The sequence below is a fragment of the Tachysurus fulvidraco genome, chromosome 11 (genome assembly GCF_022655615.1).
Source record: "Tachysurus fulvidraco isolate hzauxx_2018 chromosome 11, HZAU_PFXX_2.0, whole genome shotgun sequence".
In the NCBI taxonomy this organism is placed as follows: domain Eukaryota; kingdom Metazoa; phylum Chordata; class Actinopteri; order Siluriformes; family Bagridae; genus Tachysurus; species Tachysurus fulvidraco.
The window spans coordinates 14,515,184-14,541,722 of record NC_062528.1 but is presented as its reverse complement, the minus strand read 5'-3'; the positions used below and the strand labels follow the sequence as shown (position 1 = coordinate 14,541,722).

Here is a 26,539-nt window from a genome sequence, read left to right as displayed (position 1 = left end):
CAATAAGCTACAATAAGGCATGAAATAGGTACAAAAGTAAGAAATACAGACAGGAGATCAACAAAATGCATATGAATCCTTATCCAGTGTTTTAGTTGCTGTGGTCTTTGATGAAAAACACACAGGACAAATTATAGCTTTATTCTATAATCAAAAGAAGAATCCCTTAATTTGCAATAGGTTGTTTCACAGTGAATGGGAGAAGGAAATAATCCAAAGAATATAGACAGTGTATTAAAAAAAAAATAAAAAAAAATCTACAATCCTATACCAACCTCCGTTTGTGATTTTAAAGATCATATTACTAACGTCATATGTGTTGAGACTTGTAACAAGCACGGAGGGGTTTAATGGAAAGCAGATCTTTCAATCATAACAGACTTGTACTTTTTAGCAAATACAATGTTGTTGAAGCAGTTTTACACCGTGCAATTATATATGCTTACTACTTACTAGCTGGCAAAGTAAAGTAACTATAATAGCTTTAGTTGTTGTCTACACTAAAACCAGATTGATTGTACTAAAGTGAGTCTTGTTTTTTTACATCAAAGCATTTTATTCTTACTTTGTGTACTTATGAACTGCTTTGGCCAGATAATTTTTCACTGTTAAAAAAAAAACCAACAACAACAACAACAAAAAAAAACAGAACATCTGATCATTAATGAAATTTTGAGAAAGACATGTTGAAAAGCTATTGGAATGCAGTAATCCTTTGAGAATACTAGATACAACTCTGGAATATTAAAAAAAAAACTGTGGTGCTACAAGTATGGGACTAACAGAGTATGTTATAGTAGTCTGGTTAAAACATATTGGTTAAATTTTTACTGGACTAGATTATCTTTATATTAAGAAATTCTTATAGACATTTGTATGCACGCTATGGTAATTTCTATACTGTACTGAAAATGTATACATCCTGAGTTGACAGGACAATTAGGCCGTTTTTTGCATTTTTAATGTACCACTGTTAAATTCACAACTCATTTCATGTGTAAGTCTCTGCTCAACTATTTTTTCCCCTCAAATTTCAGCAATCTCACAAGCGTTCCTTAATCAACAGTGCTGTGCAAATGCATGCAAATTTCCGGACAGTCGAATAGATAACTGTGGCAAGAAAATACGTTTATATAAAACATGAAGTAAAAACGCAGCATTTTCTCGTCGATTCTGTACATAGGATAACACAAACTTTATAGTAAAAAGAAAAATATTGCTATGCCTTTTAGCGTTATGTACACTTGCATGTCAAAAATGTTCACACTATAAAGTAAGTCAGAAAAACAAAAATATTTTCAGGCTCAGGCATCTGACTGGACATATACAAGCAAGATATGCAATAAGCATGAGGATTTAGCACCATTATTGGTACTGTGCATAACTATCATATGATTTTGCTTGAAATAAGCAAAAGCAAATCCATTCATACTTATTGCACAAGGCCACCATTTGTGTTGTTTCTTGATGTAAAACTCAGGTATTTTTCTGATGCATCATATTTTTTGCTGCACAAAGCTTTCTAGTTTGACAATTATTCGAGCTGTACATTCCATTACTCTCATTGCAACCTCTGAAGTATACCTATCGTTAGGAATCTGAGGAAAGGGCAGCAGGTCAGGATAACGGGTTCTGAGGCTGTCAACACCATAACCTTCTAAGATGTTGACATCCTTAGTCAGTCCATTTAGCTGAGTGTTGTACTCTTCTACCTTCTGTGCCAATGCCGTGGGTTTTACATCTTTGTCCGATTTCCCCCTGACTGCATAGTCTGCAGCAATTAATGCTAGCTTGGTGGCCAGATAGCACTTGAAGCACACCCACTCATTTGCATTTTTATGAAGGTCATTTCTTGCAGCAGAAAAGTTTGCTCTGGCTTGCCTTAGCCATCTTCTTGCTTCCACAGGATTTCCAACTGACTTAAATGAAGGTGGCACAAAGAAACGACCAGAATGTGATGATCCAGAATAACTTGCAAACTGATCTCGAAATTGGTGCCTTTCAAATTTATGGCTTGTTGCTTCTTGGTTCCATGATGTGTAAAATCTTTGAAAAGAGAATTTCTCTGACTGAAAACGAGTGGATGATGCAGAGAAGGTTCTTCTTGATGTTCTGTCTGTTGTTTGCTCTGCTTGTGCTTGCTTCTCCATCCTGCTGATCTCATTTTGTAAGTGTTTGAAGACCTCTGTGGCAACATCAAGGTTTTCTGCATTTTTGTCTGGATGCCACTTAAGATACAATCTTCTGATAATCTTCTTTCTTTCAGTTTCAGCAAGTTTCCAAGCCTGTTCTACAACTGAAGTAACTTCTTTCAGAATTTCAGGTAATGCATTAATCCTAATCTTTTTAGGAGACATCTTTTTTGGTGGAGGTATGCGATTTTCTTTGCCATGAAAAGTAGGTGGTGCCATTCTTGGGCCCTTAGAGGAACTCTCTGATGGGCTTGTTTGTGTTGCTGGTGCACCATCTCGAATGTTGGTGCTGTCATCTTGCCTGGAGAATTTATATAGATCAAGGGAGCTTACAATTTTGTATTCGCTATATCCAATGTCAATTTGAAAACATTTGCCAAGAAAACCTGGGTTGTCATCCTCTTCTCTTTCTACTTCTTGAACAATAATGGCATATGTGTAGGTTGGCTGATAGGACCCTAAAATATCTCCTCCTTCGGAATCAACTAGATAGCCCACATATTCTCCAGGATAGAAAACATTCATTGGGTCCATTAGCAGTAAATGATGTATCTCTGCAGGTATTGGTGTACCAGGAAGGGGAAGCTCAAGCTTTGAGGGCTCGGTTGAGTCATACTTTACACCAAGATTGTCCAGCTTTTCTGTTATCCTGTATATGTCATTGCAGCCAAGCATAGCAATAAGATAGGAAGTGTCAGAAATCAGATTGTCCGTAGCAGACTTGATAGTCATTGCAAGAGCAAGAAGAAAATTTATGTCTTTGCTATCCGAATGCTGAATATAGAGGTGGATGACGGATGTACCATAACGCTTCAAAAAGGCCAGAGTTTCACTACGGCTGTGTTGAATAGGACTGCAGCCTTTAACTCGCAATGTTGTCTGTAGCTTTTCAAAACAAGATACCTTCAAGCCCTCGCAAAGTGCTTTGCAGAGCCGTATGGCTTTTTCCTCATTTACTAAGTATGCATTGTCATTCTCATGCTTCATTATTCTGATTAGTCCTGTGATAAACTGTTCAGAGGAAAGTAGCAGCTGAAGCCGACCCTGAAGTGAGCAAAGTGCTCCAAACTGGCACATTTTCTGTGATGATTCATCCAGTTGTTCCTCTAAGATACTACTTAAAAGTCTTGGCCTCATTTTTTGTGGAAGTAACATAATGAGCTTAGTGTGGAAAGCATGGTCTTTGCCTAGGTAGCACTGGCTCATATCAACAAGCATTTGCACTCCAACATTACCCTGTATTCTGCTCTTATAATGTGGTGCATCGTCAAAGACTAAACTGTTTGACTTGGCAAGCCGACCATCATGACTTGGTAGATAAAACGTAAAATCTTTGAGAGTCTCTAGATCTTTGCGAATCTGTACAGGATCATTCTGGAGACTTTTGAAGAGTCCGGAAACTGCTCTTTTTACTGTCCTCATTTCATTTGGGTCAAGCTGCTTACCTTCAGAACTTCTGTATATGCGACACAAAACTTCGACATATTGTTTTGTTGATACAATGTCCTCAGTGCCCATTAATTTGAACAACTGGTGAAAGGTACCAAGTTCAAGTGGAAGCTTGTACAAATAAGGCTTGAAGTCTGATTCATTGTCCAGATTTATCACAACCTCCTCTGGTTTTAGAAGTTTCCAGCCCTCTTCAACCATAACAAATGCAACCCCTCGCAACTGATAACGGAATTCCCGTTTATCTGCGTTTAGGAATTCATAGGTTCTCCTCAAGACTTTATTTCTTGTTTTGACTGTGTCATCATCCACGTTTGTGATGCTGCAAATATTTTTGCAGTTGCTAATGACCTTTTCCAATGGTGGATCTGAATTGACATTTAACATAGTCAAAACCTGTTCAAGCTGCTCTTGGCCTGAAAGGGTGGTACCCTCTTGCTCTTTTATGCTTGCTGGGGTAGCTTTTTCTGGTAAAATAGGACACGATGTCCAAAGTAATTGCATGACATCTGTTTGTTTAAATTTTGGATTAACTTGAGACCCATTGAAACGAATTAGAGGAAGAGTGCCACTGATTTCTTGGTGTTGAGGATGCAGTCGTACAAGTTCTGTTGGTGCACGTTCTGGACATAAAAATGAGATCATTGAGAGTTCTTTGAGAAATACACCCTCATACAGATCTGTCCTCTCACTGAAAATGTGATTCAAGAGAACTTCAACTAGGGCCTGAACTTTTTCATTAGACCAGTTCTCTGTCTGTGCCTTGATGCTAATTTCTTTTGCAAACTGAAGAACTTGTTGCTGAGACACAATATATTTTAAACCTATTTTGCGTAGGAATGTAATCCATGATGGCAGGAGTGAAGTTCCATTTTTTGGTCTCAATACTTGCTCAATTTTCTTGAAGAAGTCCACAGGGATGAAAGATTTTGGTGGAAGCATCACTTCAAACACTTTTACAGTCTGGTCAAAAAAGGCTTTGGCAGGTTTTAGTCTGTTTGTTGAGTCAAAAATAAATGACAGATTTTCCAGTTTTTCATAGAGTTGATCCTTTATGCAACATGACTCCTCCATTGTCAATATCCTTTCCTTCAAATAAATGAGGTGTTGGATTTTGCCTTCATGTGACAGAATGTCAAACTTTGGAAGGAGGTGCTTCAGGTAGACTTCCAGGTCATCAATTGGCTTGCACTCAAGAAAGGTATAGAGTTCTTTCAGCTGTGGATTATCAACTAGAAAGGCTGAGGATGTAGTGTGTGCCCATTTTTCCATGTCAATTGATGGAATGCTTTTGGTCAGAATATTACAAGCTCCAAAGTTTGCTATGCTAATATGCTGTCCACTAACAGCTCTATAACATGGGAGCAATTTCAGACGTTGCACATCATCCTGACATAAACTTGTCAAATTAGAGGTAAAGTACAACAAGAGTGCTTCACAGTCTTTGTCAGTCAAGCTCCCAGCTCTGAAAGTAGACGTCTGAATCATGTACTCAAGGGTTCTTAGAATGCTTGAAGGATTGTCTATATTTGCCGTGTACTGAGCTAGTAAAGACAATATGGGACTCTCTTTTGCACATATTTTATTTACTGCTACTTGTAGGCATCCTGCTTTCATCAGGGTGTGGAAAACCTTTTCATTTTGCCCATTGGGGAAAATGCCAGCATATATTAGGCTGAAGGGTAACAGAGCATCATGCTCTGGTACAATTAATTTATTGCTTGATACCATAAACTTGATCCCTGGTAGTAAAGCCCAATCTTTAAGGATCTCTGTAGCTGTCTCAAATTTTGGCTTGACCTCTGTTGGGTCATCTTTGATGCCAATATTTTCACTAATGAAATGCCATGCACTTTTCAGCCATGATTCACTTGCATAGTTTTCTCTCCACTTCACAGGGATCCTGGTTCTGTACTCTCGAGGTAAGACAGATCCCAATAAATCTCCAAAACTGCTTATGTCAAAAACCTTCGCCACTCCTGCTTTAAAGAGAATGTTGGTATATCTCATGTAGAGTGTTTGCATGAACAATTCTGTCCTGGAGGAGACAAGTTCATGATGGCTTGTTAGGAATTTAGGACGTTTAGAGTCAAACACTTGCAGGATGTTGTCCATTGTCAAAAGCAGTGGTAGACCCTCTATTTTGATGTCATCCCCCTCTATATCTTTAAAGCAATAGTCCACAAGCAGCTTCAGACTGTGGAAAAGCTTATAATTTGACTGTTGAAGTCGACAAGGCAGTTTTCCAACTTGACAAGATGTGTCTGGGGATGAAAAGGTCAAAAGGAAGCATCGGACATCATCCGGTGTCACGTAGCTTACTGGAATACCTGCATCTTCCAAGCAGAAGTAGAGACTGGCTGTTTCATCACAACTGTAGATTAAATTGAAGCCTATATCCAGAAGCATGGCCTTTAGCCTGTAGACATTTTCTGCCACTGACTTACGTGTGCTAATATTGTACTCTGTATTTTTCAGGTGCTGCAACTCATCTTGTAGCAAGTTGTCAAAGAATGCCCTGCCTTTAGATGAAGTTGATGTGTTCACCCAGGAAATGTATAATGCCGAGTGCAAAAGATCACTGTTATCCAAATGTGGTGCCCTAACAACAGGCAGAAGTCTTTTCAGTTCTGCATGAATACACTGATAGATTGCCTTCACCAAACAGTACCAGTCTGGTTGAATGTCCAGTCTGTTTACTGGAAAGAAAGACAAGAACTTCCGCAACATATCTTTGACTTGGTGAATTGGTGCTCCCTGTAGAACTGTCACTGTGGGATCATGTCCAGGGAACATTCGCCTTTTCAGTTGAATTAGCAGCTCAACGTAGGCAGAGGCTATTAATAACATCATTAGATTATTGTTCCAGTCACTCCTTACCCCAACTCCATTATCATCCTTCCACAAGTTTCTTCTGGCAGAATCCAAGGCAAAATGCCCATTCACATGAAATGGCAAGCCTGTCTCAAGTGCAAGTGGAAGAAAACAGAAGGCTCTATGAGCCTTTTTATAATTGTGACTAGTACATGCTGCCACCCCACCACGGGGAAAAAGTGTTATGTCCTCATTTTTGTGGGCCGACACTACACTTTTTGAAACTTTTTCCATATCAGAAAATCCTGTTCTGTTGCATACCAGCCAGTTTGTTGAGTTTCCATCTGAGTCTTCAATAACCATTGTGTATGTTATTTGTTGTACTGGGATTTGATTCAGCTGCTTTTTCTTTGTCACACTGTCCACTACACTGGCATGGAACTGTTTACGCTTCAAGCGATCACCATCTGTGATTTTTGCAGTGACGGAATACAGTGTTTTAAATTCTCCCGTCCGATATTCTATTTCACATATTGAAATTTTTTCCATGTGATTCAAAAACATAAGTAGTTCTGCACCATCTGTCCGTAGTTTGTCCAGAAGATTTTGTACCATTCTATCTGACGCAGGTACTGAGCTAATCTCAGAATGTTTTGCCATTTCTACAGTGCGAATAGGAAATCGAAACATTGTGCTGCGCTCCAGCTTGAAATGATTCCCCAAATATAGGTTCAAGACATCAGAAAATTGAGACCTAAAGTCAGAATCCAGATCTCTGAACATTCTTCCTGGGCTAACAGTTGTTGCTCCAGGTGCAAAACGTGCATGTGGGTCAAAGATACAAAGGATGTCATTATTTGAAATGAAAGATGGACAATCAGTGATGTGGTATACTGAATTGAATCCAATACCGTACTGTCCAGTTTTGCCAGGGTTTGCCTCTTTGGTACCTCTGCCAAGATTCTGAATACCTCTGATATCATCCTCTGTAAATGGTTGATTGTTGTACACACAGAGAGATGGACCTTGCATAGGCACCCATTTATCATCAAATATTCTGTCAGTTGGATGGGTCCTGGGATCGAACACAAAGTATATCTCTGTTGCTTTGGCATCATCTGCATTTTGTAGAAGCTCTTTTAGCATCTCCTTCTCTGAGGGGTATGCATTGAGGATGCTCTTGATTCGGCTTGTGAGTCTCTCCTTTTGCCCAAACTCACTTCCAAGTGTGGTGAAGCAGATATTAGAAGCATACCTTTCCAATGCTTTATGCCGTTTTGGAATGGCACCTAATTTTACTGCCACCTCTCTTGGGATATCTCCATGACAATACTTCACAGTTGTATCTCTGACCTTTATCCAAGGGCAGTCATTGTAGCACAATGATCTGGAAGGTTGCAAAGTGAGATTGCTATCTGGTAAAAGTATCTGTCCATAGTTGCTTTGGCAGAACTCTTGATTTTTATCTCTAATTAAACTCCATATTCCTTCACTGATGATTCTACGACATAGCTGAAAGTTGTCCTCTGAGAGACCTCTTCTCCCACATTCATTTTTAATAAGTTCTAGAACAGCTGAGAAGTTTTCAACTGTGAAGTTTGGAAGAACACCCACAGTTTCAAAAAGCTCACGACAGCTGTTTCTGTACTTGTTGGGAAGTTGGTATAGATATGGAGCAGCATCAAAATTCAAATAAAATGCTACTTTTGATGGATTTACATATGTGTTTTCCACTAGAATGGAGCAAAATGTTTTTAGATCCTCCAGAATTTCTTCCTTAACATCTTTGGTCTGCATCATCTCTTCATATAGATATTTGTAGCAAGCATTTGTTATGTTTTCTTGATATAGTGTGACACCATCAAATGATTTTGATAGTTCTTTAAGCTGACTGATGACTAACCCAACAGATGGCTTTTTTATCAGTCCGAGATAGTCTTTCACAGCCAGACACATGGGGCCACACCCTTTAAAAGATGGAGAGTTTTCATTCAGGATTGGCTTCATCAAACATACAGTATCCTGATGGTCTGTTGTAAAAAGTTCTGTTGCAGAAAACATTGTAGACTGTGGGAAATTATTTCCATACCAGGGAAGAGAAAAGCCAGCAGGCTTAGTCAAGAATGGAAGGAAGCTGATGGCTTGTAACTTTGCAACATATTCATTTGCCCATGGGTCTCTCATTTTGAGTTTTTCATCAATCAAACTAAGCAGTATACTGCTCCTTTGGCATGCAGCAGTATGATCAACTTCATTAAGAACTATAACCGATTCAGCACGCTCTGTCAGGTCTTCCCAGGAAAGGTCATCTTTGACCATGCCCAACTGTACTAATTTCACCAAGCATATTGGATTAATATAGTCCTTAACAGTTCCTTCAGGGAATCGCCCATCATCACTGTTGTACAGTTTTGCAACTCTTCCTTCTGGATGTATCAGCCGAGATGGCAGAACAAGACTGTGTGATGGCCCTGAGCAAGGAATGCAGGGGGTTTCTCTTAGAATAGTTGCAAAATCCTCCAATTTTTCATCGAGGACATAATGCATCAGGGGGTCACGAAGGTCTTTGTCTATGTCTTGTATATAGGGGAAAAATACATCTGTGAAGAACTGTTTCTCTGTGAGAGTGTTCTCCAACAGTTTCCCTTTACAGCCAGCATCATCAAAGCCTTCTTTGACCCAGTCTGGCAATTCTACAGCACAGAGATTTTGCGAGCCACACTTTTTCAGATATTTCATAAATATCTGGAAAGCAGCAGGTCCAACATCAGGTTTGCAGAGCAATGTGTCATCCAAGAACCTAACATACTTGATTGACACCCAGGTTTTGCCATCTGAGAAGACATTCGAATTGTCTTGATCCTGGCCTTTGGCAATTTCTTGGTATACTCCTTGGCAAATCAAATTAAAGTCATCATGCACAACTCCAGGGTCAGGCCAAGCTGCATAGTAGTGATAATCAAGGAGTTCCCCATTTTCGGACATGGTACGCAACATATTAAGTGCAGCCATGTATGCCTGCACGATCACATGTCTCATGAAAATGGAGTTCCATTGTCCTTTTGTGTCCGTCTTCCATATTTCCTTCCGATTTGACGTAACTGCAAAACATCCATTTATATGTACTGGTAGTCCAGTTTTTATTCTGAGAGGTAAATAACAGAACACCTCTCCGATTGGGCTTGCATTTGTCCGCAATGTCCATTTTCGATTTTCTTCTTCAGAGAGCAGAACTGCTATACCCCCACATGGCACTAATCCTAGTCGTTTTCCACTTTCACTCAGAGAAAATTTCAGAGCTTCAGTCACATCCATACATGAAGAGATGAGCCAGGTTGTGGTTTCGACACCCTTCTGAGGAATTTCATCAGTAAGTCTCCTGGTTTGAGAGCCTTTGGCTGCCATCTCAAAGTATGCAGATGGATCTTCTTCTGAACCTCTGAAAAGTGGCGACTGTAGATCAAGAATACGTCTGAACACATTGTGGTACTCCTCAACCACAATTCTGATGATAGAGCCAGATTTAGGAATATCAGCAGGTACTTTGTTGGTGGTTGAAACTTTTTTCATGACCTTGGCTGCAGATTTCAGAATACTAAGAGGGCCATATGTCGCTTTGGAAGACCACACACTCTTGTTTATTGTGACTACATCCTGTGCAGCAGCAGGATTCGACTCCTCAGATTTCAAATACTTCAGGACCATTGTCCCAACATGCTGAGTGAAAAGAATAAGCCGATGCCCACAGATGCTGAACTCATCGACAAGTGAATATATATCAGTGGTGTTGTAGTATATACTGCTAATTTCACTTAAAGCTGCTTCATGTTCTGTTCTGAAAGGAAGTCTGAAAAGAGTTCCATCATACTTGTAGGGGGACTCTTGGGACAGAGGAAGCTGGCAGTTGAAGACATTAAGAAAAGGCTTGAACTGGTTAGGAAACTTTCTTAGTCTTTTCTGTTGTTTACTCCAGTTGATTTTGATGCCTGGGTTTGACTTGTCCCTGATGTGTTTGCTAATGTGATTGATGTTTGGGTCAAAAATAATCATAAATTCTCTGCTCATGATAATAGGTATGTCTGTCACATGATATACAGAGTTGAACCCTAATCCAAATTTGCCTACTTTGTCTGCTTCACATCTTTTCAGGGATCCACCCAGTCTCGTTATATTGAGGAAGTCTGTGTCTGAGAAAACAGCATTGTTATACGACCACAAAGAAGGACCATGGGAGATAATCATTCCAGGGTCCAGTAGGTTCTCTCGTATATCAAGATTTTTTCTCATGTCAATCAGAAAACTGCATTCAGTAGCATTTGCATCATCAGCATTTTGCAGGAGCTCTTTGAAGATATCTGCAACAGATGGATATTCCTCTAGAATGTTTTTTATTCTTACTGTTAGAGGTTCCCGCTGGCCTGATTGTTCAAAGCCAAGGTTCTCTGGATTTATTAGTCTTGTGCTCAAACATGGAACTCTTAACCACTCTGCAGTTTTCATGGGAATATCGTCATGTACAAGGATAATTGGCTCTGAAGTATCATCAAGTAAGTCGTTCAAATCATCGACTTTGATATCACAGTATGCACATTCATGAATTGGTTTCATGATTAATTTGCTTGGATCTTTGTAGCATAGAATTGGCACTGGCATGTCAATTTCCACTGATATTTGATTGTTGTACAACCACCGTAAGATATTTACCAAGAGTAGGATATTATGTTTAGATTCTTCCTTTGTCATTTCTTGTTCACTTCTGTTCTTGATTGTTGTAACCACATTAAGCACATGGTTAGGGTCAATTTCATCAATAGAACCACATAATTTGAAAAGTTTGTGGAACTTTGCAATGGTTTTTGGTAGTGAGTACAAGTAAGGTTGTAGATCCAAATCTTGGACAGGATTTAGAACTGTGAATCCAGGGGAAGCAAATGTTTTTCCAGTCCATACCCAATCAAAGGACAGAGACTTCACTGCTTCTCTTGCATCCTCTATGTGAACTTGCATGAAACCATAAATTTCAAAGAGGATCTGTTGAAACTGATACCAGTCCTCTGTGGTAAATACCTGCGATTTGTGCCAATCATTTACTGCTTTTAAATGTTGGAGCACTTGGTCAACTTGAGGCTCCATGGATAGCTTAAGGGCTTTTTTCATGCCACCAGATATTCGTTCTACCAGTGCTATTGAAGAGCCAACAAGCACTGCATGAGATATATTGCACATGTCACAGAGAGAGGAAATATTACAAGAGTCTCCTTTCCAGATCAGAGACTTAGGATAATTTAAAGGCCTGTCCTTGCAGACTGGTACCCATTTCAAATTTTGGAGGGATGCTTGAATTTCTGATGACTTCACTAATTTTGTTTGTTTGTTTAGGATAGTAAGTAGTGTTTTTGCCTTCTTCAAAATAGATTCCCATTCTGGATTAGGGCTTCCCCCTAACTCTTCAATTTTCTGGGCAACATGAAGTACATCTTTTTCAGTAAGTTGCACCTCATTCTTGAGCCCTATCTGTCTTAGTGAATGAAGAACATCAGGAGATGATGTGTAGGTGTTTGGTGGAAATCTTGTCTTTTCCTCCATGTAGAACAGGTCCTGTAGTATCTCCAGATCAGGATCAAAAAAGTCCATTGCTGCAAGAGGTTTTCCACTAGAGGAATACATAAAATTAAGAGAGGAAAGCCATGAAATCACTGCTTTGTTTTCATTTTTAAGAAATGATAAATGAGTTAGGGTCCAGAGCATGATGCTTTCCATTTCTTCTTTGGTGTAGAAACCTTTCTCAATGTCCTGAATAATGACCTTCAGCAATTCAGTGGTTTTTACCTGTTCCACATTTAACAGTCGAATTAGACGAATCGCAGCCTCATCACTGCAGTCAACCACATTAATGGATAGTTTAACATCTGGAGGGTGTTTGGCAGTATGTTGCAGTGCTTTAGCACCTTTAAGGAAAGTAAAAGATGGGGTGTCTTTGTCTGAAAACTTGCCCATTTTCAAAAAGATGGGAAGCTCCTGAATTATACGTTTCTCCTTTTCAGTTACATCGTTAAGACCAGCTAGAAAGCCTTTGAGGGCCACCTTTTGATTGACAGTGAGGGATGAAACTTGGCTAGCCAGTCTCTGGGACGAGGTCCTGTCCATAATTTGTAGCACAGTGCCTGGAGATAACGAATGGATGTAATTTTTCAGGAGTGGGTGTTGCAAACAAGAATCCAAGTTTTGTAAGACAACCCCTCCAACTTTCTTTATCACTTCCAGCAGGTCCTCAGAAAGTGCACTCTCTTCTTCATTCACAACAATGATAGGAGATGGAGTCTTGAGACGCAAGAGCTCCAAGGATTCCATACTGTCATTTAGTGGCACATTTGGAATCAGAGGCATGTCTTCAAACATACTAAGGTCATCAGCAAAGTTAATATACAGATGTTTCCAAACCATTTGCAGCCAAGATACCAAGGGATGCTTCTTCTCTTCATCACCAGGATACCACTGAACAGAAAAGTCTCTGGAAGGCCATGTTGTGGTAAGGACTTCTTTTATGAGACGTGCTGATTTTTCTGGGGTTAGAACATGAACCTGAGTACAGGGCCTTCCTAGAAAAATCCAAGAGACAAAAAAAATCCAACTAATTATTATTGATGCTTAGTACAAATTCTTTAAAACAATGATGCTTATTTGGTCCTTATGTCCTGTGAGCAGCTACCTGTGACTAGTGGAGTTATATAACTTGGAATTTTATCATATTTGCCAGCATAATTTGAATAACTGCATGCTTACTCAAAACATTTATGAGATTACTGCCTTTTTAATCATCAATCCATGTTTGTGTTGTACATATTTCAAATCCTCTGACTACAGTTGCTAATTTAGTACAAAGCATACCACTGCAGTAAACACCAGGATGTTTAAAAATAATGGAAGCATCCATGGAATGGTTAAGTTATTGGCTGATTTGTGTTTAGATTTAGCAGCTTGCACCTATACATCTGCACATACAGTGGAATATAGTGATTCGGTGTGCACAGGTTCACTGAAACTGCACATATTGGAAAAACAAGCATCACCTCGTCATTTTCCAGTGTTCATCTGTCCAGTTTCTGTGAGATTGTGCCCAAAGTACCTCAGATTCCCATTTTTGGCTGACTAGAATGGAACCTTCTGCTACTGTATATCAGACCATATGCTTTTGTTATGTTGTACATTTGTACCTGCTTTTCTGTTTACCATGGTTATAAATAGTTTAGAGTTATTATAGCTGTCCTCTGATCTGTAACCAGTAAAACGATTCTCCTCTGACCTCTCTCATCAACAAATTATTCCTACCTGCTCATTGGATGTTTTTTGATTTTGCATCATTCTGTTTAAAATTTACAGACTGTTGGGAGTGAAAATCCCAGCAGAGCAGCAGTTTCTGAAATGCACAAACTAACCTGCCTGGCACCAATGAACACATTCAACATGAGATGGTCAAGCAAGGATCACATTTTTACCCCATTCTGATGTTCGATGTGAACATTAACTCAAGCACTTCACTTGTATCTGCATGATTTTGCTCCCACATGATTAAAACTATTTCAGGAATGTGCAGATGCATAGGTGTTCCTAATAAAGTGAACATTTCAACAAAAAATTACGTTTATAATTATTCAACTAGCATTCAATTCAGTAGCATTACTATTGAAAAATGCTTCCATTATTTTTTATTTGATATAATACACATTTCAATAAGTACACACCATAGTTTATACAATCACAGGTTAAAGCACAATATACAAACAGTGAAAGTACATGTATCATGCACCACATGCTGTAATCATACTAACACGTTAACACCGTACTGTTTTAATTATTATTTTTCTTCTTTTGGTCTTCACTTTTACATAGTATAATAATTTACAACAGTAATGTAAAATTTGTTAGCACATGGAAATTAGTTAGTTTAAGGAGGAGAATTAAGGATTGTCCCACTCCACGGGCATGACACAACATTTACTCACCTGAACAACCCCAGAGATACTGCTGAACTAATATTCAACATCAGGATCAAAATAAAAACACAGTTACTCTCACAAAAAGAAAAAAATGTAAATTAAAAAAAGTGAATTGTATTAATTTTCTAAAAGGTCAATATAAAAGAATGATTTAAATTTTACAATGTAAATGCAGTATAAATTCTGTGACAATGCACTCAGATGAGAGGAATGCTGTTCTCTGCCAACACATTATCACCTAAAGTTTGTGTCAGCAGCAATTCCTGGAAAAAAATGTTGGCTGGCACCAAAGGTTATCACGTTTCTTTTAACAGGCTTAAAATAGCTAATATGTGATTAACACTACAGAAGGTAACCGCATGTAGTACTATATTCTGAACTGTGTACAAAGAACATATCTGTTCTCAGAAACTGAGGGGACCACAAAAAGTGCAGTAATTCCTAAACTGTTCACCTAACTTGGGTGTACTTTCAAAGTAAAGCTTTTTTATTATTATTATAATTTCAACCCAAAATCAACATTTTTGATTATTTTAATCAGGTTTAATCTGGCTCACTCATTTTGGACACACCGCCATAATAAAATGGTGTTTATGATCATGCTCATTTATATATTTACCTCTACTTTTGGCTGCTTCTTTCAGGCAATTCAGGACTTCTGGGGAAATACTTTCTAGTATAAATCTTCCTTCCAAACCAGGGTAAAGGGACCTGTTGAGGAATTCAAGAACATTGTTCTATAAAATAATAAAAAAAAGGCTTTCAATTAATGTAAGTCTTTGCTGAATGTTCAGGTAAAATGTCACTACACATCTATCTGAGCAAAAAAAAGCAACGATCATTAAAAAACTTTAACATCATACCTTGGATACTCTTCAGAGGCAATATACACAGCATCCTTGTCACTCACAGAGGAAGAAAATGCAATAAATGTCTCATTTTGCAAAGGCAGCAGCTCTAGTCCAATAAGGTCACTGTAACAGCCATCACTGAGGATAAATTCAAGCAGAAGTAGCTTCTCACTGGATGACCCTTTATGCCCAGTTTTCCTTAGCATCTGCCGTGCAAAAGAAGGAGTCACTCTTTTTAAGCTGTCAGATTTGGTCAAAAATGTGGTCAAGACAGCAAAAGTACTGGCTGGTACTCTGGCCAGCATCATCCCTGAGTTCTGGAGGTATGTGATTACTGATTCGATGCTGTCGTTTGTACTATCTAACTCTAAAAACACTGCATCATCCACTTTGACCCAAGAGTTGCTGAGAGAGTAGATGACTGGCTCCTGGAGCAAGTCATGAAACAGAGACTTGAGAATGGGTCTCCAGTGTGATCGTATCCTGTTGGGATCTGGCCAGGATTCATAAATATTTTTAGGAGAAATTGAAAAATCTTGGTCTTTCATGGTCTGAATTCTACTAATAGTCTCCATAATGAGCGTGTAGTATGCCTTTGGAATGACTGTTGCAACAAGGAGTTCATTCCAAAGGGCTGCTGGGTCCCTCCACTGGTCCACCTCCCGCCATTTGATACTCCTACGGTTATCAGTCAAGCCAAAAAAACCACTGACATGCACTGGTAACCCTGTCATACTCTCTTCTCCTAGGGGCAGTGGAAGAAAGCAGAATGCCCGCCCTGAGAAGATAGAAGTTGCTCCCTTGTCTTCATCATCAAGAAGCTTCAGTGGTAAAGCTATGCCGATAATTGGGATGAACTTTAGATCATCTGCAAGACTGTCCAGTTCGCTACACATGCCTCGTCCTCCCACAGCATTACAAACCAACCAAGTGGTCTTCTGAATTTCTTTTGAAGTTTTATCCTGCACCTCAATACTGAGCTGGTATGTACTGCAAGTGACATAATTAACTGGAACACCATTATTATAGCTGTCAATGGCCTGGCATAGAGTTTTCAGAGAGTTTGTCTGCTCAAATTTGTGTTCAGAATTCTCACCTGCTGAGACTTGGAAAAGCACCCGTTCAGTACCATCTGACTCACGGACATGCAGAGAGACCTTCTGTACGCTCTTCAGGAAGAGCAGAACCGTGTCCGCATCAGCTTTGAAAGACTCAAACAGCTCTAGAACCTTCTCTTTATTGTACACATTGCTGCTTAGTTGAGAAGCCTTCATACGGAGTGGGAAGCGAAAAAGCGTTCCTGGAAAGTTGCCGTCTTTGATGGTCTTTTCAGAGTTGCCAAAAATGCCAAAGTACGGTGCAAACTGGTCATTCAGCTCCGTTATCTCTTTTATGTCTGTCTTCAAGTTCCAGCACTGTCCAGACTCATGGACTCCAAACAGCATCTGATGAGGGTCCAGCATCCCAATTTGATCCCCACTAAATATACTCGGGACATCTGAAAAGGTCAGGAAATTCATCTTTATTGTGTGAAATGAATAGTACCTAAAAATTATATTTTTCAAAAGTCGGTATCTGATATATGAGAATTTGACTGCACTACACTTACCTGTTATGTGGTAAACAGAGTTGAATCCAATCCCAAATCGCCCAACTTTCAATGGGTCCTCTCTTTTCCTACTCCTAGCAATTTCTTGAATCCCATTCCAGTCCTCTGTCGTAAAAACTGCATCGTTGTACACGTACAAGGCCGTTCCTGGTAGAGAAGATTGCATTACAATAGAATAATAAGCTTAGTACAATGAACACAGATTCTGTACATCAAATATCAAATTAAAATTAAAAATATTTACCTTGATATTGGGCCATATCAGGTGACCAAAGTGACTCGACCCCATACTCATTCTCATCATACATAAATTTAACCTCTGTGGCTCCTGCATCCTCTGCATTCTGAATCAGTTCCTAAAAGAGTTAGAGATCAAGAGCCAAGAAATGATCATTAGAGCTGGTTTATTAGGATAATAATTAGAGTATGTACATAATGTTTGCTTTAATGCTATTTTTCTAAGCTATTAAGTCAATTACGCAAGCCCATTTATTTGAAGACACTGAATTCTCATTTTAAGACTTAGCAGGGAGAACTTATGACCACAGTGAATACGACACTGACATATTTACAATTTTATAAATATTTCAAATCAAAATCTAGGTAGATTTCATGTGGTTTTCAAAAAAAGTTATTTACAAATGGGTGACAAATTAAAGGAAAGGCATGAACCTTGTAATGCTGTAGGGGCATTAATTTTGCTGGCACAAATCCACGTGTCCATTTAGAGACAAACATCACTGCAAATCAATACAAAGCTCTGCCTGATCCCCTTTATCCTATGATAAAACATTTCTATCCTGATGGGAGTGGTCTCCTCCAGGATGACCCCACCCGTTCTAAAGGGATCACTGAATAATTGATGAAAATTATGTAAATCATACACTGTGGCCTTCATAGTCACCCGATCTCAATAGTAAATAATTATCAGAGATTTTGGAACCACATGTGAGACATCATTTAGCACCACCATCAGCAAAAAACACCAACTAATAGAATATCATTTAGAAGTATCATGTTCATCTCTCAAGGACAACTCCAGAGACTTGTAGAATCTGTGCTAAGGGTAGTTGAAGCTGTTGTCATTGCTCATGGCCCATCAAATTATATTTCATTTCGCATGTCTAACATTAAGTAGATTTGATATTGATAATCACAAAACCTACTTTCAGTATTTGTCCGCCTTCTGGATATCGCCGTAAAATGTCTTTAAGAAACTCTACCAAAGGTGGAGTGGTTTGCCCAAACCTCCCTGTAAGAGAGCATTTGTCAGGTAAAAATATTTCTTAGATGGAATAAAATACAGGAATGCAAAAGTTTACATACACCGACTGCAAAAGTAACAAGATGTTTAATGGGAAAGTTACAGTAAATAAATTGTATATTACCAAAATATACATAAAGACATTATTGTAAAACGATCAAAACATCATTTTTGATTGTGATATACATTTATTCCAATTTTTTGCAATGTATTTATGGCAGGTATTTTTTGTAACCTAGGTTAATGAAAATTAGTAAGTACTAATAAAAAATTGTATGAATACTAAAGCCATCCTAATTCATGGGAATATTTAACTGTATTTTTATTATGCATGTGTTATCTATAAACATTTTCGTAAGTTACCACCGCCTCGTAGCCCTCTTCCATGCAGTGTCATGGTTATTTCTGGACTCCCTTGTAGTACCAAAGATCCAACTACAACTCCGTCCTTGATCTATAATTAAAAAAAAAAAAAAGCAGATTCTCTCAATATCATGTCATCAGTAGAACAATGTATTGGTAAAATTTACAGTAAGCTTATACATATGTGGATTGATTATCAATATTTTGGAAAGGGAGTTTGACTCTCTTTGAGACACTGGCACTCTAGTAGAGGGTCATATATAATCTCAGTATCATTTAACTGAGTTACAAAGCTCCTCTAGTTCATTTTGAGCATCTGATCACGTTGGGCAATCCCACTCTGCAGCAGAAGGGCATGTAGCTAAGTGAAGCCCCAAGGTATAAAATCAGCAGAAGGGTTTAGGAAATCTTCAATATTCTGTTCAGACAAGTCAAAAGGGCTACAGAATGTTTTCAAAGCAAGCGTTTCTTCTACCTCAGCCGCAATGCTCAACATGTTCTGGCACACACAGTTGCAGCCTTAAAAAACTGATCAGCAAATCATCAGTGTTCCTCCCAAGCAATCTGTTGCTTATTATATATTTCTGAAGAGATGCTGACATAGTGGCATCAAATTAATATAATGAGGTAAAAAAAAAAGGCCACGAGTAAATATTTTGAGTATTGGCCATTAAATATTATGCTGTGACCATGAAATACCAATATATAAATATCATACTTTATACATGGCCTCCAGTTATTTAGCATGAATTGGCTAATAATATAATTCATTTGATCTCATTTTAAAACGAATAAATGCCACACGATACACATTATATTGCCGAAAATATGTGGACACCTGTACAATCATACTCATATGTCCTTGTTGAATATCACATTATAGATTTAGTTAAAGTATTCTTTCCACAAGATTTTGGATTGTAGGCTATGGGGATTTGTGTTTATTCAGCCACAGTGCATTAGGACAGAGTAAAGACACTGATGTCAGAAGAGGAGGCCTGGTGCATCTAACTTTGCTTATAGTGTTTGGGGAAGAGTCACATATAGGTGTGATGGTCCACAAACATTTGGCCATATAAGTGTTTTATTGCCTTAAGAATAGATCTTGAAAAACTAGGCAATATATTAAATTATGGCTTCGCTTTATTACAAAATATTCACCAGAGATGCACTTATTTCCAGGGATTTCAGAACAGCGTAACAGATATTGCGTCATCGGATAGGCGTGCCCTATTTGATAATCTAACCCTAACCCTAACTGTAGTTTTTGGTTGTTTATTTGTTTTCTAAATAAATCTACCCGTATGACTATTTTGTCCTTCATAGTATGCTGTTGGTTTTTTTGGAAAGAGGTCGTTTTTCCAAGACCTCCGGAAACACGCCCACTTTACATCGTGGTAACGAAACCCCTGGAATTTAGCGAATGCCATATTCACCATGTTACCTAAAATCCTAATTTTTTTTTTTAAGCTCAAATCTGATGCTACTGTTGAGACTTCAAGTGCTTAACCCACAAATTCTCAGCTCTTTGCTTGGACTGTGTCTCACTTCTATCCCACGTTGGGTAAATAAATTCAATCTTCTAAAATGTGATACTGAAAAGAATAATTGCAATACCGATGTAAATCCATAGTTAATTTCAAACATCACTCTGAGTACTTAGTCTAATACTTGAATGAATAAAATCATTATATGGTGCCATTACATTCAGTAACACAGGGCAGCTTACGACTGCTGAGCAGGTTGTAGCCACAGAAGACGTTTGCATGTACAATCTGAGAACATCTCAGACAGTATTTACATCATTTTTGCTGACGTTGTTCTTTCCATTTTATTTTCCCTGTTTCACTGCTCGGCAAGTTGGGAACTTGTCACAGCATCTCCAGCAAGAATCACCACAAGCAAAAATTCCAAAACTTATTACAGATGCTGGCTTATCGCCAGTATCAGAGGGAACTGTTTATTATCTAGTAAAATGCAGGGATATATGAAAAACGAATCAAGAAATATGAAGTCAAGACTTGCTCTGGCAGTATTTGAGTTGAACTTTAACTGTGAATGGAATCTCAGCCTGCTCCCAGATTATCTGCTTGGCTGTATCTAGATCTACAGACTGCTTAGGCTGTGATTATTTTTTGATTGTGACATAAGTAAGCTTCAGGAGAGCTCACCCACCTGTTCTTTTCAATCATAAAGGCTTCCCTGTTTTAAGGTCGCATGTTATGGCAGTCAAGGCAAGCAGTGAAAATTGCCTCAGGTCATATAGTCTAATTCACATCATAGTCTGTACTGTATTCCTACAATTACTCAGACCTTTTTATTATTTGGACATAAATTTATTATCCAGTCTCATATTTATGCAAACTATTTGCATTGGTTTAATTTCGAACCACATGACTAGTCCTTAAATCAGTTGAAGTCACTTCAATAATGTAAGATATACATTTTTTTATTTTATTTTACAACTGCAAATATTAAAACCTGCCTAAACCATTACTTACCTAAACCAAGTCATATTATTGTTTTTATTTCAAGAAGGATTTGAGAAACAAGCTTTAAAAGTGCCTTAAACCTGACACATAATTCTAACGATTTATGACTCTTACAGCATTCGAATAACCTTTTATATACAAAAGTTAAAGTTCAGAGCTCTCCATCAATTTTCTTTCACCTATTAGAAACATTACTCATTCACATACAAATAACTGTAATCAAATGTTTACTACTGTGTGTCAGAGAACAGAAAATTGAAAATATTCTGGGAAAAAAAATTACAGGCCACATTACAGGCAGGAACTGCTCCACCTCTCAATTAATCAGTTATAGAAGATTATAAACCTAATTATCAGGCTGCTGAAGTGGTCAGCTTAGTTCAATGGTGTAATATCATAGTTATAATGTAATAGTGTAGAGTGAAAAAATATAGGTTTTCAAAAAATAAATAAATAATGGAATTACAGTGAAACTATAAAATGAAAACTCTAATTTTAACACAAATAGAAAAACACAAATAAGATAAACAAAAATGCAAACAGCAATGATATCCTGTACTTTTAAAATATCCTTATTATTCAAGTAAAAGCTTTTCCATATAGCTTCAGCAAGCATTTTTGCTTTAGAGTGTGCTCATTGATTATTACTCACCACTTTTCCATTATGAATCAGCTGCTGCTCACATACAGGAAAATTGGTTTCTTGGTATATAAGCTGCTTGATTTGCTGGACTGCTGTGGACCAAGGGACTTGGAAGACCCTTCGGCCTAGGTACTCATGTCTGACTGTCACCAACAGCAACCTGAAATGTGTAAATAAAAAATTATATTGGTTAAAAACATGATATTTATTTAATGATAATATAGAACATAAGTTTGTAGAACAAAAATGTATCATATCTTGTACGAGTCAGTGGTCAATTTAATATGTGTCTGTGCTTATGTTTAGACAAAAGTATTTCATTTCAAACTAAATATTACGGGAGGCCCTTTTAATCTTATTACTTTTTTTGCTGAATAGTCACCACTACATTTTGCAGGCTTGACAGTAAATCGTTAAGCATACCACTTGATAGAAATGAATGACTTTCACTATGACATTAGCTCTTATACACAAATTCAATTACCCTGGAAGTCATTAAGGGAAAGCTCCTTAGAGTTGCATGTGAAGCAGTTTGCCTGCATGGTAGGGCTGTAAAGAATGGACAAATTGCTGCATTACAGTTTAATCTTAATATATTGTAGTTTTGATATGTCTTGAGATATTAAAGTATGCTGGTGAACATGATTCTTGATTTAATCAAAATTCAAATATTAATCAACTAAACAGGCACAGAAACACTTGTATACACCACAGAATGCAGTTATATACCTGCAGAAAGCAATTATAATTATTATTTTAAACCAAATAGTAACATGCAAAGGCCAGTAGCAATTAATACGCATAAAACTGCATCTCTGCCTGATACGCATGTCTCCAATAATGCAAATTCTAGTACAAGCTGATGCTTTAAAAAACCTACTTAATAACCATTAACCCAACCACAGCAGCCAGAATTCGAACACATAATCTTCTATTTTGTAACTCAAAGCCTTAACCAGGGAGCCACCATAACTATTGCCAATAAATTCAACCATGTCTAGTACTGAATTAACTCACTGAAATCTCAGAACTACTCTGAATCTGTCAGCATAGATGTATATTTGTTTAGCTGCCATTTTTTGTTTGTTTGTTTGTTTGCTTGTTTGTTTTGTACAAAAGTATATCTTATTTTATATTATGTAACCCTATAACATACTACAGTATTTTAATAATAATACATTGAATAGATTTTGCTGTGGTTTTCCATACATTTCATTTCATCCAGCACTTGTCTGGCAACCCTGCTGCCACTAATATCCTGTCACATTAACAGCCGTTTTTCAGTGTAGAAAGTATCCAGTTCATACAAAATATTGCCTGAATGTTAGAGTAAAGGACATCCAAAAGTTTTTAATCACATGAGCACAAAGATAGAGGGCTTTAGAGAGGGTGCGGCTTTCAGATGCATGATAGCTTTCTTATTATAGTCCTATCAGGACTGCTACATGCCTGCCATGTTATTCACACTGCACTGTTCTGCTATTTCTAACCATTATTTTATTTTATTTTTTTTAAAAAGGTGAAAATAAATTCTCATTCTTCCTTGATGCTTTGTTTTCTCATTAGACAGCAAGCATTAATGGACTTGACAAAAAATATATAAATAAATAAATAAATAAATAAAAATAAAAATCACAGATATATCCAAACGCAGCAAATAATAATAATAATAAAAAAAATATTGTTTTATTTGATGTAGTTACCAAGAGTCAGGACAGGTTGCCATCTCTGTTCTGCTCCTATTCACTCTGATTCATTCATTCAGTTCAGGTCTTCTGATGAGAAAAATAAAAACCTCTGTTTGTGTCAGCCCATGATTTTCCAGTCCAACGAAAGGTTCATGTATTTAGCTGTTTTTTCCTTTGAGACCCGCCTCCCTAGAGGTCCTGATAAGTTGTCATCTATTCCCAGATCAAGTACAAGTTCAGCACCGGTCCATTATCATGTTTTTCACGGTCCTGTGAAGAGAAACATACAGCATATGTGAAATAAACACATACTTCCTCCATGGTTGCTCATACACACCGTTTCTATTAATGGAAGTCTGCTCCCTAAACCGTCCTGTCCCTGCTACCCTACAAAAGAGTGTGTACATCACTGAGCACTACATGCTTCTAAGTCTGCAAGTGTGCAGTTTGGAACACAGCCCCAAGTACCAAGCTAACTGTCAACGCGTCTTTATCCCGCTAAGCATGCTGGGACTTGGAGTACAATTAAGGCTGAGCGCGTTTGCTTAGGAAAGTTTTAACGCGTGAATGCGATCATTAACACCACCTCCAGAGAGATGTCAGAAACAGCACAAAACAACAACAACAACAACAACAACAACAACAACACCACAAATAAGAACAGACATTCAAAATGCGTATACATGCACTGTGCAAAGCATTAATGCTCAATACAGGACAATAAGTGGTATCTCCCATTTGTGATTATTATACACGTATTAACCAAATACAGCATATTTAAAATCTTCTATTGTTATATATGATCAAGTGTCTCTAACAAAAATAAAATAGATCAAGTAAGCAATTACATCTGCGCTATTTTTATTTATGTGTATCTCTGTATATACACCTTACTGTACATTCTGCCTAATATTCACACACACACACACACACACACACACACACACACACACACACACACACACACACACACATATATATATATATATATATATATATATATATAGCAATGCAGAGCACTTCTTGTAAACTCCTGCCTCTTAATATATGCTCTGCCTTTATATATATTCACTGTACATATGTTTACATATATACCTATATGTTACACGCTGTACATATGTTTACATTATATATATACCTATATATTACATGCTGTACATATGTTTACATCTATATCTGCACTTGTCTATTTGCACAATTGCTACTCTATTCTATCTATCTATCTATCTATCTATCTATCTATCTATCTATCTATCTATCTATCTATCTATCTATCTATCTATCTATCTGGCTTATTCTTTCATCTTTGTATAGACTATTTGGTGTGCGCGAGAATCTATGGCGCAGTAATGATGCTCTCATTTTTGATGACATCATCTAACCTTAGCACAAGGACGCTTAGCATAACATCTATTAATAACTTTGTTTATCCAGAATCACAATCTTTACTGTCATCACTAGTGTAAAATATGCGATGAATAAACAAATATAGCAATGCTAGGGTTATAGCTAGCACTGTACTGTATGATATTGCACACTCACCACATCCTGCTCCATACAGCTTCAGCAGCAGCATCATTCTCCTACAGCCCTGCAGATTTCACTCCCAGGTTTACCTCATCATCTAATGCGCATGTCACGGGTAATTTGAGGCCAAGCACAGCCAGTTTGTGGAGGTCGGCTTGTTTAATGAATTTATAGCTGGCAAGTGTAGGCTGTGATTCATGTGGACATGTACAGTAAATCCCCAGAGGATGAGGCTCATTCTTCTGCATCTCCTGCATCAGTGATCCTTGAGAGCTCTTAAAGAGGCAGGAGTTTACAAGAAATGCAAACACACAAGCTAGCACATAAATATTACACACACACACACACACACACACACACACACACACACACACACACACACACACACACACACACACACACACACACACACACACACACTTCTAAAAACATACAAACCACTTAATAAAAAAATCCCAGTTCTAATTTAGTAGCTAATTTTATTTTGTTATATAGGCTAGGTCTTGTCTTTCATAGAAGTTATCTGAGATAATCTAGAGTTCCCAGTCAATTAGCATCAGCTACTAGTCATTTTTGTGGCTAATGGCTAGAAATGTGTGTAGACGGTGTTGCTGTTGTTGGAATGTTCAATCATATACAACTCCAATACATATGATATGTATGATATGAATATATATTTGTTTCTGGTGTGCTAATTTGTTTAGTTGGATTGGTTTCATGATAATCAGGCAACCAGTAGAGGGCAGTATAAGCATTCACATGACTACAATAAAACTAATACTATAAAAATAAGCTAATTATCTAATTAGTGCTGCTGCTGCTACTACTACTACTACTACTACTACTACTGCTTATTATTATTATTATTATTATTATTATTATTATTGTTGTTGTTATTATTATTATTATTATTATTATTATACTAATAATAATATCTATTTTTTAAATATAAAAGTTCATTTATTAATTCTTCCAGTAAAAACTGTAAAGATTGAACTGAAAAACTGTATAAATTATTTCTATATGATTATTATAAAATGATTTTATTTGGATTTACTGTTCTATGTTTAAACGTGTGTTGTTAGTATTAAATGAATAAAATTACATTTTCAAACTGTTCAGATTTCTTGATTTGAGTTTGTTTTTACTGCTTTTACCAGCATGAAGAAAAAGGAATGTGTTAGTTGCACCAGGGAAGTGGATATAATCCTCTCCCAAAATTTCACCCCTTCTCTAATCTCATTTCACACTCCTGTATAAGTTCTGCAGACTGACTTAATCATATTTATTACATGTTGCAAACTTCTCTGTATATTAGGATGATTAGAAGACCTATTAATCCAGTATAATAGTGCACCTTTTGGTTGATTGCACATCAAAGTGCACGCGGTCAGCCAATCGCCTGTAGAGCGCGCAGATGAGCGAGGACTTCAGAGCTGGAACATCACACTGCACACACACACACACACACACACACACACACACACACACACACACACACACACACACACACACACACACACACACGCTACAGAGATCCTATGAACACCGAGCTAGGATCTTACAGCACACACACTACAGGGATCATATGAACACCGAGCTGGGATCTTACAGCACACACATGACTCGTCTACTTGCGGTTACCATGTT

General features: G+C 37.6%; 1 protein-coding gene across 3 annotated transcripts; it reads right to left on the bottom strand.

Moving 5' to 3' along the window:
• Positions 1-598: 598 nt before the first annotated feature.
• sacs (sacsin molecular chaperone) lies at positions 599-25,160 on the bottom strand. 3 transcript variants are annotated; one of them, XM_027147567.2, is made up of 11 exons: positions 24,905-25,160; positions 23,378-23,632; positions 21,684-21,834; positions 18,540-18,630; positions 18,079-18,164; positions 17,157-17,268; positions 16,913-17,059; positions 15,316-16,801; positions 15,072-15,163; positions 14,459-14,485; positions 599-13,054 (listed from the first exon to the last, which is right to left on the bottom strand). In XM_027147567.2, the coding sequence occupies exons 2-11, from the start codon at positions 23,398-23,400 to the stop codon at positions 1,497-1,499; spliced, it is 13,773 nt and encodes a 4,590-aa protein (XP_027003368.1). In that variant the 5' UTR covers positions 23,401-23,632; positions 24,905-25,160; the 3' UTR covers positions 599-1,496. The 3 variants fall into 3 exon arrangements, with proteins under 3 accessions (XP_027003368.1, XP_027003385.1, XP_027003377.1); XM_027147584.2 differs by lacking the exon at positions 14,459-14,485; XM_027147576.2 differs by lacking the exon at positions 24,905-25,160 and having other exon boundaries at positions 23,378-23,744.
• Positions 25,161-26,539: the final 1,379 nt, after the last annotated feature.